At 43.6% G+C, this 19332-nt stretch overlaps 1 protein-coding gene across 9 annotated transcripts in view; it reads right to left on the reverse strand.

Moving 5' to 3' along the window:
* Window positions 1-19332, reverse strand: part of LOC126236693 (oxidation resistance protein 1) — a 785360-nt gene that overhangs the window by 412964 nt on the left and 353064 nt on the right. Inside the window, exon 1 of one of the 9 annotated variants that reach the window (XM_049946197.1) lies at window positions 12528-12643. The exons of the other annotated variants lie outside the window; for them this stretch is intronic. Within the exon in view, the coding sequence (XP_049802154.1) occupies window positions 12528-12627 (100 nt within the window). The 5' untranslated portion in view covers window positions 12628-12643. Of the gene's footprint in view, window positions 1-12527; window positions 12644-19332 lie in introns of those variants that run through there. 9 annotated transcript variants of the gene reach the window in all.

Here is a 19332-nt window from a genome sequence, read left to right on the forward strand (position 1 = left end):
GAATGAGCAACACAACGGCAAGAAGGCTGAAAAAATCGATTCTATTTCATTCACAAAATTCAGTATCTTTTATGCAGTTCTGCTGTTGGGGAACGACATAAACCTTCCTAGACTCCACTTTGCTCTCCTGCATGTTTGTGTTTATAGATTATATCAAAAATGGTTCAAATGGCTCTGAGCACTATGGGACTTAACTTCTGAGGTCATCAGTCCCCTAGAACTTACAACTACTTAAACCTCACTAACCTAAGGACATCACACACATCCATGCCCGACGCAAGATTCGAACCTGCGACCGTAGCGGTCGCGCGGTTCCTGGCTGAAGTGCCTAGAACCGCTCAGCCACACCGGCCGGCACAGATTATATCGCAATACGTGGAATGCGATATACTCTTTATATAAGGACACGGAGGTACTGATGTTTGTTAATAGCCGGAATAAAACTTTTTTCAGTCGTCCATGGATCAATTCATATTTTGAGTGAATGAACTGTAAAATTTATGCATAAAACCCCCACCGTCACTCGTAAAAATGGGTCAACGTATAACCAGTTTAAAAGGGATATAGTGGAGAGCAACGAATTCCGCCTTCATCTTGAACTTGCTGTTAACAAACGGAGATGGACTTCAGTGAAATCTGGCATAGGGCCTCTGAACTATCCACGTTAAAAGCATGGAGCATGCAAACAGTTTACTTTTTGCTGGTATTTGCTATGGAGTACTTAGATTTTTAAGTTCGCGTAAAAGCAGTAACATCTAGAAAAAACAAAGCACGCAAGGATTATGGGCGTAGTCTGAGCAGTATACGTGTTGCTCTTCTGTTTTATGAAGTTTGATACTGACTCGAAATTTTGTATGAATGGAAAGATCTGGTCAGTGAGAAAACGACAGCGGCACATGTTGGAAGGAGGAATACGGGCTTATGACCCGCTAACAACGAAGGAATTTGACACTGAGGAACTTCCCTACGTTAACTCTAGAGAAAAATAAAAACGAACCCATTAAAGGGCCCCTTGCGTCTTTTTTTTTTTTTTGCACCATCAATATTACAATTTTGCCCCGCTGATTCCTTGTCATGATTCTAGAGACAATCGACTATGGAAAAAGGTGACCCGCTAAAGACGTTTGTGTCTAAATTTTCTGTGACAGAGGTAGAATCCCGCTCACTGATCGACATAGCGAGTTAAGAACGCACGTGCGTCGTGTGGGTGATTCAGGAGTGGTAGTGCACTGCAGATTAGGCGCGGCACAATCTTAAATATTTAAAATGATTCTCGACTCTAGGGGGAAAAGTGGAAACTGTTGCCAGCACTCACAATTATTACGTTAGCGGTTGGCGTTAATTTTGTTCGTCCTACGGACTGGTCATTTTCAATGCCACAGCCCGCCTCTCGTGGTCGTGCGGTAGCGTTCTCGCTTCCCACGCCCGGGTTCCCGGGTTCGATTCCCGGCGGGGTCAGGGATTTTCTCTGCCTCGTGATGGCTGGGTGTTGTGTGCTGTCCTTAGGTTAGTTAGGTTTAAGTAGTTCTAAGTTCTAGGGGACTGATGACCATAGCTGTTCAGACCCATAGTGCTCAGAGCCATTTGAACCATTTTTTTCAATGCCACACACTTTCAGTCCGAAGACGTTACTAATCAAACCCGGAATGTCGGCGAAAAAAAAAAAAAATTACTGGCTGTTAGCAACGGACTACCAAGTCCTGTTTGCCGAAATGTATGCATTTGCAGCCCCGGCTTAGAATGAGGTATTCAATTAGACCAACGCAAGCAAACAGTAAGGATGTTTCTCTAATTCTAGTCTATCGCCATTTCTCTGACTTACTAACAACATTTTAGGTATCAGTTTTCTGAACTCCTCATGTTACTCGTCGGCAGATATCAAAGTCGTTTGTCTTTTCTTGTTAAAACGCTGGAGCTCGTTCTCATCAACCAAACCGCGGCGTTGTGTGTGCAAACACAGTTCACTCCACTTTTATGCTACTCGTATGTTACATTTTAGTTGTTATTAATGCTACGACAATAGGGCACAAACCCGCACACCTTCCTCAGTATCCATGTAACTGATTCTGCACGTATCTTATTCTCACTTTCCGAGAGCCTGCAGATTTTGAGGTGGTACCATACAGCATTAACTACAGGAAGAAAGTGTATACATAGTCTGTCGATTTTCAAATGAAGACGATGTATCACAAGGGGAGGCGACGACGTTCGGATCACGGATTTACTTCAAAATTTCTGCACTTCTAGTTCATTACGACAACGCAAAGCTCAAGTAGTAAGGATTTGGACGATTTCGAGGAAATCGCAAGAGATATTTTACCAGTCGGTAAAGTTCTGGTACGTTGTAAATCTGAGCATGAGTTGGCGGCGGTCGTGTCGTTAGCGTTCAAGCTCCGTGATCGGTGAATAGAGTCCCTCTATTTTTTTCAACACTAGCTATATTGTTACATGGATATGACATTTGAAGGGCAACATGAACTCGTATTGAATTTCCAATGTTGTGTGGTTGTTTGGTAATTTCTATTGTCACAGCAATTATTACAACTATCGACAAGCAAAGGACCAAACGGATAACGTTTTCCTGAAAATGTATGCGTGACCTGATTTCAGAAATCGCTTACACCTGCAATCGCATTAAGGTAATGCTTCATACTTGGATGCTTCGCTCTGCAGAGACATATTTCAAGGACGAGAGACAGGCTTGCAAAGCCGAAGACAAACATCGATAAATAAAGGTGTAAATAAATTTATTCAGTAACAGAATGAGTTACAATATGCCACAGTATGAGACTAACGTACGGTTAATCGCCGGATGCGCTTTCGCCATTCGAAAATGATATTTTTCATACTGATAGGGAAAACAAAATGGCTTCTACTGCATCAAACTGATGCAATTTTTCCGCATGCACAATAAATCTTCTGAGTTTCTAAGGGAAGCAAAGTTTGTTGACATTCAGGAAAATTTCTTCCTTCCGAAAATTTGGATGCAAACGATGTGTAATTTTCGTAAATATCAGCGCCTAAAACTGGTGATGTACAGTCGAATGTATTTTAAACAGCATCTTCACGTGAAGCAATTTCTCGTTCGTTGTCAACCACGGCTCTCGATATTGCCTATAGAAATGAAAGTCGCATCATCATTTGTTATAATAACGAAAAGTAGTAAACAGCGAAGTAACATTGGAAATTCAGTAAAAATTCAAGCGAATGCAAGTGTCTTTTCATCATATTACCTTTCAAATGTAATATGTATGAAACAATATGACTAGTGTTGAAAAAATATTCATTTTTAAAATGGGCGGAATTCTATCCAGCGATCCACCAATTACGGAGCTTTAACGCTAACCACATCACCGCCGCTAACGCGTGGTCACTGACGCGTAAAACTTCTCTTGGGATTTTCCCGAAATCGCCGAAGCAGTACGCCTTACGACTTGTACACTGTGTTGTGTACGAAGTTTGAAGTAAATCCGTGATCCACAAGTAGTGTCCTCCTGTGGTCAGTTGAACGAAGGTGACTGATGGAATCGGCTGCCTTGTTCGGTACATACTCAATGACGTGGCTCGAGTTTTCTCAGGCCTTCTAGTTTACTCTTAGCGGACGCGACGTTAAGGGAACCATAAAATAACGCAAGTATATATAGAAGTTCCTACACATCTCATTCAAACCACGCCAGTCGTCGAAGTTGTGTGCTGTTTTTACAGTCGTGTGAAGGCCACTGAAACGTGCAATCGTCGTATTGGTTTCTTTTTTCTAACAGCCGGAGTGCGACACTTGGTCATCGACGTCACATTTATAGCTTTGTGACAGCACGACTCGCTACTTCCTCAGCGAACGCAGACAGCTACTACTTACCAAAGCCATTGTTCTACTCTGTGTACAACTGTTTCCGCAACAACAGGAAAAGTTCGACATTTAGCTTTTTAAGTCGGGTAGTTACGTAAGTTTTTATTGTGCCTTCTACTGGGTTGACTGTAGGAGCCTGTTCACCATAAAACGCTACTTCCTGTGTAAACAGAACTCCGTTAACTGCCCGTTTCAACGTTATCTTCTGTTGTATCAGATTCTTTGTGTAGTACCGCTAATGGAGATTTGTATCTCGTACAGGAGAAATATCAAACGACTATTTTACGCTCTGCCTTATCCGCTTCTGATCCTCGTTGCCGTACATTGTAATAATAATAATAATAATAACAACAACAACAATAATAATAATGAAAGAAAACACTACATGGCAAGCATCCGTATCATCTAACACAGCCACACATCGATCAAGACGCATCCAACACATGGCTAAAAAAAGGCAATATATACAGTGAGACGGAAGGATGCATGATTGCAATACAGGATCAAACAATAAACACCAGATATTACAGCAAGCATATTATTAAAGATCCCAATACCACAACAGATAAATGCAAATTTTGCAAACAACAAATAGAAACAATAGATCACATCACAAGCGGATGTACAATACTAGCAAATACAGAATACCCCAGAAGGCATGACAATGTAGCAAAAATAATACATCAACAGCTTGCCTTACAACATAAACTTATAAAACAACACGTTCCCACATACAAGTATGCACCACAAAATGTACTGGAGAATGATGAATACAAATTATACTGGAACAGAACCATTATAACAGATAAAACAACACCACGTAACAAACCTGACATCATACTCACCAATAAAAAGAAGAAATTAACACAACTAATCGAAATATCCATACCCAATACAACAAATATACCCTCAGGATAAAGTTGACATTATACCAATTATACTATCAACTACAGGAGTCATACCCACAACATCCACCAGTACATCAATGCAATACAGCTACATCCAAACTTATATATACAACTACAGAAATCCGTAATTATTGATGCATGTTCAATTACCCTAAATGCAATATAACATATACCGTACAGTTAAAAGAAAGTCACGCTTGATCAAGGTCCGCGTCACTTTCCATTTTTGACCAGACATAACGTCTGAGAAAAGAAAGAAATAATAATAATAAATGGCCTTCGTGATGACTGCACGGTCGCCGTATTACCGCGTCTGGTCATGGGGCAGTTCCTGTGCGCCACTGTTCACAAACCACTGGTCTCCTAGTTCCCCAGCTCCATGTACACAAACGGGCGAAGTAGTACAATCGATACTGGACTGTTATTCGGGAGGACTGAATTTCAAACATGACCAGTACCTTCTCTCATCCGTATACAATAAAAGCTATTAGTGTATATCTTATTTAAAAGAAGGTCCCTGTGAGAAAACAGCTACTTTTCTGGTAAACAGATGTTTCAGTTTAACCACCAAGTGTTTTCACGAGTAACTGTCAATAGGCTATGAATAGCGTGGCGGATGGCATCAGTAACATGACAAACCTCTCAGAGTGTTTACTTCATTACCTTCTACATACAAAGTATTTTCAATGAAATACTTAAAAAAAAAAAAAAAAAAAAAAAAGGCCGATGATGTGCCTCCAGACATTATTTTGCAGAGGAAGGTAATCCACGAAGCACCTAAAATTTTACTGAATTTGTTACTGGACCGGTTTCAAATGTTCATAGCTGCATCGACAATTCTCTGTTCAAGGCGATAAATTCGTTTCACGTTATACATAAAAATACTGACGTAAAGATTCCCAGAAAATGTAAAAGAAATAGGATTTACGTAGTATTAAACGTTTGAACAAGTTGTTATACGGACTTGAAGCGAGTCATGAGAGCATTTTGTTTGAAATGAAACGCGCAGATACGTACCCATTGCGGTCAGCCACTACGCGACGATCACTCACGATCCAGACATTACGTCTGCCCTTCCCAGTGCTCAGTCTCTAATGACATCCATATCGACAGGACGTAAAGGTGCACTTCAGGGCTGTTCGTTTTGTCTGCCTATACAGTGTCTTATGAACGGATGCTTCGTCATATAAGCAAATTGTCAATGGATTTATATTTTCTTCCATTTTATTAAATATCTGTTACAACGTCTAAATCGTAAACAAGGGAAACACCAGCACTACTCGTATAAATTTGAAACTTTTTTTATTATTGGATATGTATTTCAATGATTGAGTGATCATCTTTAGTGCAAGACTAGGTCCTGTGGACTCAATCATGCACAACATGGAATTTAAATGCGTTCGTCTCATTTTCTAGGGCGGTATTTCCCGTCTCCTATAAAGATACTGTAGATCACTTTTACGACGATGTGAAACGAGACCTTTTTCAAGCTACAGTTAGTATGATTACACATTTTGAGTATGACAATGATCGTTTTTACAAGTATTAGTTCACAAGGATAAACTGTTATAGAAGGAGAACAAGAAGTAATGAGAATCAACACTCACAACTCAATACTTGACAAGTACAACACAGACAAGAATTAAATGTTGTTTATTCTGGACTGAAGCTCACTTTTTGTGACTGCAGTAATATTGGAGCCGCCAGATAAAATAGAAAAAATACCAGCGACTGTGGCGTGTTTTGAGACCACAGCCTGAAGTTACGCACTGTATACTGCGTATAGCTGTCATTAACGCGTTATTCACTTATTGATCAAATGATCTACCACCATATTCAGGGCCACCATTACGGAAAAGAGCTTGCAACGTCGCCGAACACAAATCTGTTGAATCGTTGGCACAGAAGGCCACAGGCTCACAAATAATCGTTCCATAGCGGACAATGATGTGTTTAGCAGATGGATGATGATGGAGTTGCTTGGGCGCAACACAGGAGAGGCCCTTATCAGCCTATCAGATGCACTAGCATCTTCACAGAACTGTAATATCACGATGAATGTCGCTACGGAACACTATACGACAGCAAGGATTGTCTCTACACAGCGGCACAGTTCTGTCGCTTTGTTATCGAAGTCGTTTTTACAGCTTTGCGCTGTAAAGAGCTAACCCTGCCCTTTGCGAATGTCGCCAGCTATTGCCTGTTACGAACTCGCTTTCTTTCAGACAGCTGCTATTGTTCGTTATCCCATGACCGAGAAATTGTTTGTTATCGCTAGTGCATGAACTTAATGGAACACTGAACATTTGCTTAATTCGCTTGAGATAAATTACACTGACCGGCACGATAACTGCAACACGTAATAAATTACGAGCAATTATCAACTTTACTGAAGTGTAGTTCTTCATTCTATATTTTTAGGCGGATATGTTACTGGCATGTTATTTGAGTTCCCTCGCGAACAAACAATGAAGTCGATTGTTTATTGCACTAGCCTTGATTGTTTTTTCTTTCGCTCAAGCTGAAAAACAAATCACTGGATGTGAGCCAATAATTTTTTCCGCTCTTGTAGAACTTTAGTTATACGTTGTATTGTTTCCCGGTCAGTCACACTTGTAAGATCTTTCTGTGGTTATTATTGTTATCATCGTCGTCGTCGTTGTCGTCAGCTTTCACCAGTAAACATGGCGTTGCTGCAAAAGCTATTACTTTAGTGAGAAAATGGTCGCAGCATCCATTACGTTGCTGAAGTGTAGAGATCTGCAGCTTCCAGGGTTTGCAGAATCATACGAAGGTACACGGAAACGTTAGGCTATGAAAGGAAACCGGGATCAGGCCCGAGAAGAGCAACATCGGCAAGAGATGACTGAGTTACCGCTTCAAATTCTCCGCACGAAATCGACTCCATCAAGCTGAAGGAATTAATATTAGTGAGAGAACCGCCCGAAGAAGGCTACAGGAAGCTGATGTTCACTGCAGATGACTGAAAAGGCTAGAAGAAGCTGATTTTCAATGCAGAAGACTGACTACAAGCCCAGAAGTCACCGAACCATCGCAATGCTAAACTATGTTTCGCAGGAGAATATCGCAGTTGGGGAATACGACAATGGGAGCAAGTCTTGTACACGCGACAGTCGAGATATTGCTTGCGATAACCTGACAGTAAAGAGAGGAGGCATTTTAAGGATGGTTCTCTCATGGCGTGGGCACGAATCAGTATGACTGCGAGGACGGACTAGGTCTTGGTGGACCATATGAGCCTTACAGCACATTGTTGTGTGTTCAGCTGAAGACAGAACATGCGCCAAAAGCGCAAGGTTCGAGTCCTCCCTCGTGTGTGTGTGTGTGTGTGTGTGTGTGTGTGTGTGTGTGTGTGTGTGTGTGTGTGTGTGTGTGTGTGTGTGTGTTCCTTAGTGTAGTGTAAGTTTACGTTAGATTAAGTAGTGCGTAAGCTTAGGGACGGATGACCTCAGCAGTTTGGTTCCATTAGATCTTACCACAAATTTCCAATTTCTGTCTTAACTCCATTTATTGGCTATAGTTTTACACTAACGCATGACAATGCACTCCCACAAGTGGCGAGAATTTTAGAAGAGTTGTTGGGAGGAACCGGCGATGACTTGGCCTGCCTCACGCCCTAATTTGAATCCTATGGACCATGGGGAGAAGAGCCTGTCGGCGCTGCTCACTGCCCCTATGGGAGACACTCCTGAAAGAATGGGAGGTAATTCGTGAAAAGGACAGTGCAGCATTAATAACAAGCATGCCAGGAACATTCGCTACCGTGACTGGTGCAGGAGTTGGTAATACACGCTTTTGAAGACGCGGAGAGAGGTCATTGAAATGAAGTGTAGAAAAACCAAAGCAGAGTTCCCTCAAAATTTACTTGAAGTGTGAAACTATTCATGTCGCTTCAACATATCTGGCTTAATTAGATCATTATCGTCCTTTTTCCGTTGTTAGACTTCTATATGCGGCCGTACCACAATATCCTATCATAAACTAGGCCTTTGCAAAGTGACAAATCTGACAAATTTAAAATAATATTTCTCGTTTCACTGAAGTGTTGCGTTTTTCTTGCCTATTAAGGCTGAATCATATACGTGAGGCTAGTAATTACCTATGAAAACACAGATAGTGAAGTAGGATGACACTTGGACAAACCAAATTATAGGACATTCCATTGTTTCTGTATCATTGCACATCAAGGATTGGACACAGAATAGCTGCATACAACTCATTAACTGCTTCCAGAGGATACGTACGCAGTCCGTACTGCGGCACAATACATCCTGTATGGAAGAAGACGCAGGAGAAACGATTTACGACAATGATGTAACCTAAATCGTGAATAGTGACGCAGGATTGATGGACGAAGTACTCTGCACCGGAATCTCTGCTCTAAAACCGTGCATAGGTTTTCCAACAAGCAACAAGTTCGGTAGTCGACCGCCTGAAGTTATTCACATTTGCAAATAATCATGTATGAACAGAGACAGTTTTCACTTTTAACGACAGCACTGTTAACACGTAAGGAAGCGATTCTTCAGGAAACGTTGCTGTAATTCGTCCTTTGAGTAGCAGGAAGATCACTGAGCCAATTCCACGTTTAACAGTATCATCCCTTAATAGATCTGGCCTTCGCTGGGAACAACGTGAACAATGATATAGTAAAAATTGCAGTAGTTTCCCATTCTGCATATACTCAGCACCATACACAACGATCCGCTGTTTTGAAAAATAACTATCAGCTTTGAAAGGTCATTTTTCAAATTATTTTCCGATCTGACATACCAGAAACTGTAATATTTTGATACACCGATCACATCCTGACCTCAATTGTGCCGCAATTAACTCTGTTGTTCATTAACAATTCCCTCCAGCAAACATACCTCCTGGTTACCGATCACTATTACTCTTCGCCGATGATCTGTTGCCGTAAGTTGCATATATTTATTTCGGCACTTTTAATCTATACACAATAAACAACAAATATCTGGAGAACTCATGCCTCCTAACCACACTCCAATACATGTCGGAGGTAAGGTAGGATTCGCACTTTGGCCACATCTCATTTTGGCCCCGAGTACGGACTAATGAAGTTACACCACATCAGCATAGAGCACTCGGGTCACGGCGCACGGGTAACGCGAATTATCCTCACATGAGACTCCGCACAGAACTGTGCCCCTTATTTAGTCAACCATCTGTGTTTTCATGGTTCTAGCTAGTCTACTGACGATATTAAGAGCTTAAGCAACTTACAAATTTTTTTAATTAGCCTATTAAACCTTATAGGGAACAGCACGTCTTGAACGACATTAGCTGATAATACTCATTCAACTATCCACTTACATAACCGTTGCAGTCTGCATGAAAATTTTTATCTTGTGAAACTTACAAGGCCTATGAGCTTCGCAGCCATCAACGTTCATAAGCTAATTACCACAGTCATGCAAGTGAAATGATCCTTTGTAGAAGGTTGGGAGAAAGGAAAAGGACGTTAACTTGTCGAAGGGATCATTCTGACCATCGTCTGATGATTCAGTGAAGCTACACACCGGACAGAACACCGAGCGTACGACTTTATGCAAGATAGGTTTTATAAATAATTGTAAGCAATTTGTGCTTAGACAGCGTCAAAGCGTATGTACACAAAATCCATGCAAGATTATTATAAGTTACGTTGGTAGAACGTGAGCGTAACACAATGAATGGAACTGTGGGCAGAGGGAGGAAGCTGTGGTTAGACACTCTGGAAATGCTTGAATTAATAAAAGCTACATCTACATGATACCAGACTCGTCTGTTCACTTTCCTACGGTAATTCGGCTTTGAGCTGGGGAAAATTGGCTATCTATATGCCTCTACACGTGTGCTTGTCTCTTTCATCTTACTCTTACGACAATGGTTGCAACAATTCACGTACGATAGTTTCTCTAAATGTATTTACATTTAAGTTCGCCGAACATTTCTGTTACACTCTTTATGGGCTACACCGACCAGTTACGATCCTAGATGTGCGTGATTGATTCGTTGCCTGCTGTCACGCTTTCTTGAAGACGACTTCAAACATTTTAACAATACAATTGATCGCACTGGCGTCACACTTGCTCTTTCCTTTAGAGATGCACTGCATTTTTTCAGAACGCTTCCACCAGATCTACATCTTCCATTCGTCTCAGTTAATACTGACTCTACGTGCTCATCTTAGTTCATACTTCTTACAAGGGAACCTCCCCATCGCACCCCCCTCAGATTTAGTTATAACTTGGCACAGTGGATAGGCCTTGATAAACTGAACACAGATCAATTGAGAAAACAGGAAGAAGTTGTGTGGAACTGTGAAAAAATAAGCAAAATATACAAACTGAGTAGTCCATGGGCTACATAACCAACATGAAGGAGGACGTGAGCTCAGGAGCGCCGTGGTCCCGTGGTAGCGTCAGCAGCTGCAGGAGAGGTCCTTGGTTCAAGTCTTCCCACGAGTGAAAATTTTACTTTCTTTATTTTTGTATGGTTATTATCTGTCCGTTCGTTCATTGACGTCTCTGTTCACTGTAATAAGTTTAGTGTCTGTGTTTTGCGACCACATCGCAAAACCGTGCGATTAGTAGACGACAGGACGTGCCTCTCCAATCGGAACCGAAAACATTTGATCGCAAGGTCATAGGTCAACCGATTCCTCCACAGGAAAACACATCTGATATATTCTATACGACACTGGTGACGGCATGTGCGTCACATAACAGGAATATGTTGTCGACCCACCTAACTTGTACACTTGGCGAATGGGTAAAAAGATTCTTCTACCTTGCCCGATTTATGTTTTCTTGTGGATGTGATAATCACTCCCAAAAAAGTGATGAAAACATAAGAGTTTGTCACATAAACTGAAAATAAAAAATTAAAGTTTTTACTCGATGGAAGATTGTTCACCAAGGACCTTTCGTTCCGTAGCTGCTCACGTTACCACGAGACCACGGCGCTCCTGCGTTTCCAGTGTCCCTGATGTTGCCTACCTTCCCATGAACTACTCAGTTTGTATATTTTGCTTATTTTTTCACAGTTTCACACAACTTCTTCCTGTTTTCTCAATTGATCTGTGTTTAGTTTTTCAAGGCCTATCCACTGTGCCAACTTATAACTAAATCTGAGGGGGGTGCGATGGGGATGTTCCCTTGTTAGCATTACCACGAAATATGTTACATACTCAGTGCAGGATTAGTACTTTAACATTTCATTTCAGATATTATCGTGTTGTTTTTGTTTGGTGTTGACATCATCTTAAAGTTTTCCGCATTCACAGAGAGCTGGGAGTTATGAACGACGGCAGGGACCGAAACCCACGACCGCCGTGTGGTGGAGCCCAGCGCAGTTGCCAGGGAAAGCAGCGGGTGAGGCCACCCTCACGAACGGACCCCTGGCCGAGGGGGGACACCCCACAGCTACACCTCGCGGCTGTCAGCCGCAGTATTACACAGGACACGAGGCACACGTGAAAACAGCTAAAACCACTCAGGATAGGCGGCGTGTATAGCTAATGCGCCAAGCACCGGAACAGTCGTTATGTGCGCTGACGACAGAGACGTGATAATGATTTCGTGCGGGTTCAAAACAACTTGGTGCTCACTATAAACTGGGGTCGACATCTTGGGCAGTCTAACTCGAATCGATAGTGCGTGTTGCGGTCAGCTGACGGCGGCGCGAGTCAGCTGAGAGGGTGCAGTGCGTGCGGCCGGGTCAGCTGGCGAGTGCGTGCGTGGGCTGACCTTTAGGAGGCGTGGAGGGCGGCAGCTGTGCGCCGGCCCTGGTGGCTGCCATGCCGGGGGCGGCTGCCGCTGCTGCGTGGCGCCCCGCCGTCGTCGCCATGCTCGCACACCTCCGACTAGCGCGCCCGCCGCGCCGCTACGCCGGCGAGCGGCGCCACCGTCGACCGCCACCCCCTACCGGCAACCACGCGAACCTACCCCGGGACCGCGCGCGCGCTGTTTGCCGTTCGCCGACCGGCCTTCGCTGACCGCCGCTGCGCTGGACCGACGGCCGCTTGTCGTTAACGGGACGTCCAAGGTCGTGTTCTCACTCTCTACCGGAAAGTCCGCTGTCTTTTCAGAATCACGTGCTGTTCCACCAGTCTCAAGTTTTCAGCAGCGCCGGTGTAACAGGAGCGCTTACAATAGAAAGCATTCCTCCTCTTTAAAGAATGCCTCTCCATGTATGAAGCAGCTTCAAACAGCTGATTAATTACCAGTTACTGTGATAAATATTTGACGCTAAGCATGTAAGCGATAGATGTTTGTTTGGAATTATGTTTGGACTTCGTCGGGAATCGCTAAGCGCTCTCTGTTGGTGTGTATGGGCGGCAAATAGGAGCCAACGAAGTGGTTGGCCGTGGTTGGGATCAGGACTATCGGCGGTAACATCAAAGCGCTGGCGATGAGTTAGGCATGGGACCCAGCACCTAGTGTCGACGCTGGGTCGAATGTTCATTGGTTTAGTAGGGATTTACTATCTCTGCCGAAAGGGTGTATATTTATTGTATAAGAATACTGGAGTACTGAGTGGAATACGGAGACAGCATTGCAGCTGATAGTTTTCTCGTTAACGGGAATGTTTATGGGACCTTCCGAACTGCGATTGTAAAACAAACTGAAAAGATTAGGCACTTGGAGGTAAATAACTCAGCTGTCAGGAAATAATGTGCACGACGTGCAAAAGAAAGCCGAGTATCTTTTAGTGTAGGTATAGCTCTCCTTTGGCACAACTCGTCTTTGGAAATTTTAGGGCCTGCACAATTCAATAAAAACCCTATATCTGTAGCTCTCATTCGGAAAAGAATTTAAAATAGACTATATTCCAACTCAGCTCTAAGGTCTGACAATTTCGTCCCACCACACTTCAAATAGCTCTAAGCACTATGGAACTTTACATCTGAGGTCATCAGTCCCCTAGACTTAGAACAACTTAAACCGAACTAACCTAAGGACATCATACACATCCATGCCCGAGGCAGGATTCGAACCTGCGACCGTAGCAGCTGCGCGGTTCCGGACTGAAGCGCCTAGGACCGCTAGGTCACAGCGGCCGGCCACACGAACTGTTCCCCACTTTTTAAAAGAGCGGTCACTCACAAGCGCCGTTCTTCTTCTACTTCTCTTTCTGATGGCCAGCTTCTTGCAGTAAACTAAATGTTGCACATGCGACGAATGCCAAATCCTCTTTTCACTCGTAATATCGGCCAGTGAAATTGTTACATAGGCCTTTCGATGTTTATATAGTCATCTCTCTTTAAGTATATGTCCTACATTGATATTTTCCACGCATACTGAGAGGTATATACGAATACGGTCTGCGAAGTGTGTTGCGACTAGACTTAGTAATAGGGAAGTAATGAAACGTCATGACTGATAATTAATTTTTAGTGAAAAAGAACAGTAAAATGTAGCAGGCGATGACACTCTTCATTTCACCATTTTGTGGAGACTGACTGTGAGAACAAGTTTCACAAAGATTCGAAGTTACTGTATGTCCAAAGATTGATGGAAGTCGTTAAGTGTTCTCATTCCCAAAGACTGGGTGAATGAAATCTAAGTAATCTGCGCGTTGTGAGCTACGCTGTCTCAGCGTACACAGTTTCTAACTGTGGTACTTGTCTTACGGTGTTGGATTTTTAACGTAAGATCATACCTCTTAATGAGTCGATTGTGAGAACATTTTACATTTTTAAATTCTGGCAGTAATGACAGTATACAAAAACTGAAAATAAAATTTTCGTTGCTCCTGGAAGCATTTACACGGGCAAACTGCAAATGGGTCCGTGAACCATGAACCGCGTTGATCGGTTAGTAATATACCGGGTGTCCCAGGTCACAACGAATGGTATGATAACCGATTTGTACTGATTACGAACTCAACAGCAGACGAACTGATTAAAGAGAAAGAAAGAAAGGAGGAATAGGGCAGAAAAATACCAGGAAACTAAATTACGGATCTAATTTCTGGACAAAACTCTACGTACTTTAAAACACCCCTTACACAGTAACTCGTGGACTGAGCAACTGCGTATAGAAGGTAATGTCGTCTGTTATTTAATCTCCTCGTAATTTACTCAAGAATAAAGGAGCGTAGTCGAGTTAAATCAGGCAATGCAGAGCGAATTAGTTCAGGAACTGACGCTAAAAACTGTTTATGAGTTCTGTTAATGGCAATGGGCGAAGCAGAGAGGACGTAACTGGCTCTAGCAAGAAAACCATTCCCGAAAAAAAAAAGGAAAACCTTTTTAACATTAAATGTACTTTCAGATGTTAGGTAGCTTTTTCGGAACTTATTTAGAGTTTATCCTTGTATGGAAGCGACACGTGGATGAGAAGCATTTTAGACGAGAAGGGAATACTAGTTTTTGAAGCGTGTAGAGCAGATAATCAATGAAGCGGTACTGAATGGGAATGAGGGAAAGGAATTTGTGGCACAACTTGACTAAATGATAGGATCAACTAATAGGAAATATCCCGTGACATCGCAAGTTCGTCAGTTGTATATATATATATATATATATATATATATATATATATATATATATATATATATATATATATAGAGAGAGAGAGAGAGAGAGTGTGTGTGTGTGTGTGTGTGTGTGTGTGTGTGTGTGTGTGTGTGTGTGTGTGTGTCGGCAGAGGGGGGGGGGGGGGCTGAAGTCGGCTACCACCGCCAGCAGTAATTTACTAGCCCCCTTTTTCTTTAATTTTAACGGATTTCTGATGATTTAGCAATTGTTCAAGACTTCTGTGGTCTGACACTGAAATCTGTAATAAAAAAAATTGCAAGAATGTCACTCACTGTTTCTCTAAGACGTTATGCCGAGTCTGTCTGATAGAAAGTACCCACAGTCCCATAAATATTCGCGAAGTATAAATGTAGAAGCAGATCAAAACGCACACCAAACAGCATCACCCGGACATCTCGATGGCAGCCACCTGAACATTGTCATTTTTGTTATTTTTTTTATTTCGTTAACGTGCTTTAGAGCGATTAAGTTTCTTCCAGACAATAATTACGTACCCAACGGTAAAGAGCATAAACTGGAAGATGTTTTTAGAATCTCACGTCTCGTCGAAGTGACGTACAGACAGATCACAAGCACAGCTGGACAACTGAGAGGAAGTGCATCGGCGCCCAGCTTGTTCAAAGAGCCACCGTGGCACTCTTCACAAGTGATTTAGAGGACTCTCGCCAGAGCTACAGCATCTCGATGGCTCTCTAACAAACTTCTTGTCTTCTGCCACTCAAGTCTCTTATCTTCAAGTTCCACGTACTTCGAAGACGTCAGAACGGTACTCACTGTGTTGATGTCCTCTTAAAGCGGTGTGTGTCTGCGTTTCATTAATGGAGAACATTAACTGGTACGTGAGAAGACAGCATGCTCGTAGATGTGAGGGTAATACGAGCCGACAAATCTTATGCCGCACGAAAATAAGATGTTATGTTTAAACACTAAGTGCGTTCTACTATGGTTGCTGCAAGCTTGTCACCCTACGACAGCGAACAGCTCGGTAAATGGAAGCACAGAACAGCTCTAAGACACGCAGAGATACGGAAAGAGGGAGACAGAGAAAGAGGGAAACAGAGAATCTACAAGAAAACGTCGAGGACTTCAGCACGTACGATCGTAAATGATTCATTTGGGTTAGATGCAATGAAAACTATTGAGTGCAAACTGCGATGGTTCGGGAAAGGGAGACTATGTTAAGAGTTGCTACACGCTCCGATTAGACGGTAAAGGGTCCATTGTAGCGAATCAGAATTACTTTTTGCAACAGTATTCGTGTGTACTTCTTTATAAAAACTCGTGTTAAGTAACAGATTGATGCTAACGACTTACACTGAGGTGAAAGAAGACGTGGGACACCTCCTAACATCGTGTTGGGCAGTGTAGCGGAGCAACTGTAGGCGACACGGACACAAGTTGTTCGAAGTCCTCTGCAGAAATATTGACCGATAATTCTCTTTAGTCGCCCATAATTGCGAAAGTGTTTCCGGTGCAGGATTTAATGCACGAATTGACCTCCCGATTACATCCAATAAATATTCGATGGGATTCGTCACGGTTCAAACCAACTGTGAACAACTGTGGCCCGGTGACATGTTTAGGAACAAAGTCCATGAATGGCTGCAAATGTTCTCCAAGAAGCCGAACGTAACATTTCCTAGTCCATGATATGTTCAGCTGGACCAAAGGATCCGGTTCATTCCATGTAAACACAGACCACAACATTGTGGAGCCACCCCATGGCCTCGTGAGGTCTGCGCCACACGCCGCAGTCCTCGATCGTTATGCGAAGACCTTCGGTCAATGCTTTGTCCTTTATGACAGATGATGCCTGAAATTTCATATTCTTGGCACTCTTCACACTGTGGATCTCGGAATACTGAATTCCTTAACGATTTCCGAAAGTAAATGGCCCATGCGTCTAGATGTAACTACCATTCTGCGTTCGAAGTCTTAATTTTCCGTCGTGCGGCCATTACCGCGTAGGGAACCTTTTCACATGAATGACTTTAGTACAAATGACAGCTCCGCCAATGCACACCCCTTTTATACCTTGCATACGCGAGACTACCGCCATCTGTACACTGCATATCGCTATACCAGGATTTTTGTCACCTCAGTTTACAATTATACGATATCACTTCTGATGCTTCATATTTACACTACTGGCCATTAAAATTGCTACACCACGAAGATGACGTGCTACAGACGCGAAATTTAACCGACAGGATAAAGATGCTGTGATACGCAAATGATTGGCTTTTCAGAGCATTCACACAAGGTTGGCACCGGTGGCGACACCTACATCTTGCTGACATGAGGAAAGTATCCGACCGATTTCTCACACACAAAAAGCAGTTGACCGGCGTTGCCTGGAGAAACGTGGTTGTGATGCCTCTTGTAAAGAGGAGAAATGCGTACCATCACGTTTCCGACTTTGAGAAAGGTCGGATTGTAGCCTATCGCGATTGCGGTTTATCGTATCGCGACATTGCTGCTCGCGTTGGTCGAGATCCAGTGACTGTTAGCAGAATATGACAATGCACCACAGACAGGAGCGCCTGCGATGGTGTACTCAACGACGAACCTGGGTGCACGAATGACAAAACGTCAGTTTTTCGGATGAATCCAGGTTCTGTTTACAGCATCATGATGGCCGCATCCGTGTTTGGCGACATCGCGGTGAACGCACATTGGAAGGGTGTATTCGTCATCGCCATACTGGCGTACCACCCGGCGTGATGGTATGGGGTGCCATTGGTTACACGTCTGTCACCTCTTGTTCGCATTGACGGCACTTTGAACCGTGCACGTTACATTTCAGATGTGTTACGACCCGTCGTCTACCCTTCATTCGATCCCTGCAAAACCCTACATTTCAGCAGGATAATGCACGACCACGTGTTGCAGGTCCTGTACGGGCCTTTCTGGATACAGAAAATGTTCGACCGCTGCCCTGGCCATCACATTCTCCAGATCTCTCACCAATTGAAAACGTCTGGTCAGTGGTGGCCGAGCAAATGGCTCGTCACAATACGCCAGTCACTACTCTTTATGAACTGTGGTATCGTGTTGAAGCTGCATGGGCAGCTGTACCTGTACACGCCATCCAAGCTTTGTTTGACTCAATTCCCAGACGTATCAAGGCCGTTATTACGGGCAGAGGTGGTTGTTCTGGGTACTGATTTCTCAGGATCTGTGCACCCAAATTGCGTGAAAATGTAATCGCATGTCAGTTCTAGTACAATATATTTGTCCAATGAATACCCGTTTATCATCTACATTTCTTCTTGGTGTAGCAATTTTAATCGCCAGTAGTGTATATACGTGGGATCCCTCAATGGTAGCAACGACGTTCCTTTCAAATACCAATGCGCTTGTTGCTCCGCTGTGACGACACGCGACACATGTTACAATGCCCAGGGCGTCTGACGAGCGTGAGTAGAGTTGACTGTGACCAGCGAACTCGAGCCGAGGCTGGATCTGTTCCCGAGGACGAAGCTAGGTGTTACGCAGTGCACTACGGATGCACGCAGTCTGTGACCTTAACTCGCAGGACAATACTGCAACCGATAGCGCGCGTGACAGATTCCAAAATTTGCTGCGCGAACCCGCGGGTGTGAAGTCGGGCTGGTTCGCGACCTGCGACCTCGCCGGACGTAATCTGTATTGAGTGCGATGAGAAGCGCGTCCCCGGGGCGCAGTAGCGGCGCTGTTGATAGCCGGCGGCGATCCCAGCGGCCGCGTTATCACGTCGTGCGACCCGACCCGCTGCCCGATAAACACACGGGGGGCCGCAGGCGTGTTTCCGGCGAGCTGTCCGGAAGCGGCAGCCTGTGTTATCGCTGCCGGCCGCAGACACCTACGATCGCGCTCACGGCAGCTAGGACGCTTCTGCCAGTCTCAGGTAGATTCCGACCGACACGAAAATCTAGGTACATAAAGCGCGTCAAATTAAAGCGGGAACCCAAGCTACCTCTATGACTATCGCCACTATCCCAATCATTAGGATATGAAAAGTTTACTGC

This window comes from Schistocerca nitens, chromosome 2 (assembly GCF_023898315.1).
Source record: "Schistocerca nitens isolate TAMUIC-IGC-003100 chromosome 2, iqSchNite1.1, whole genome shotgun sequence".
Lineage (NCBI taxonomy): Eukaryota > Metazoa > Arthropoda > Insecta > Orthoptera > Acrididae > Schistocerca > Schistocerca nitens.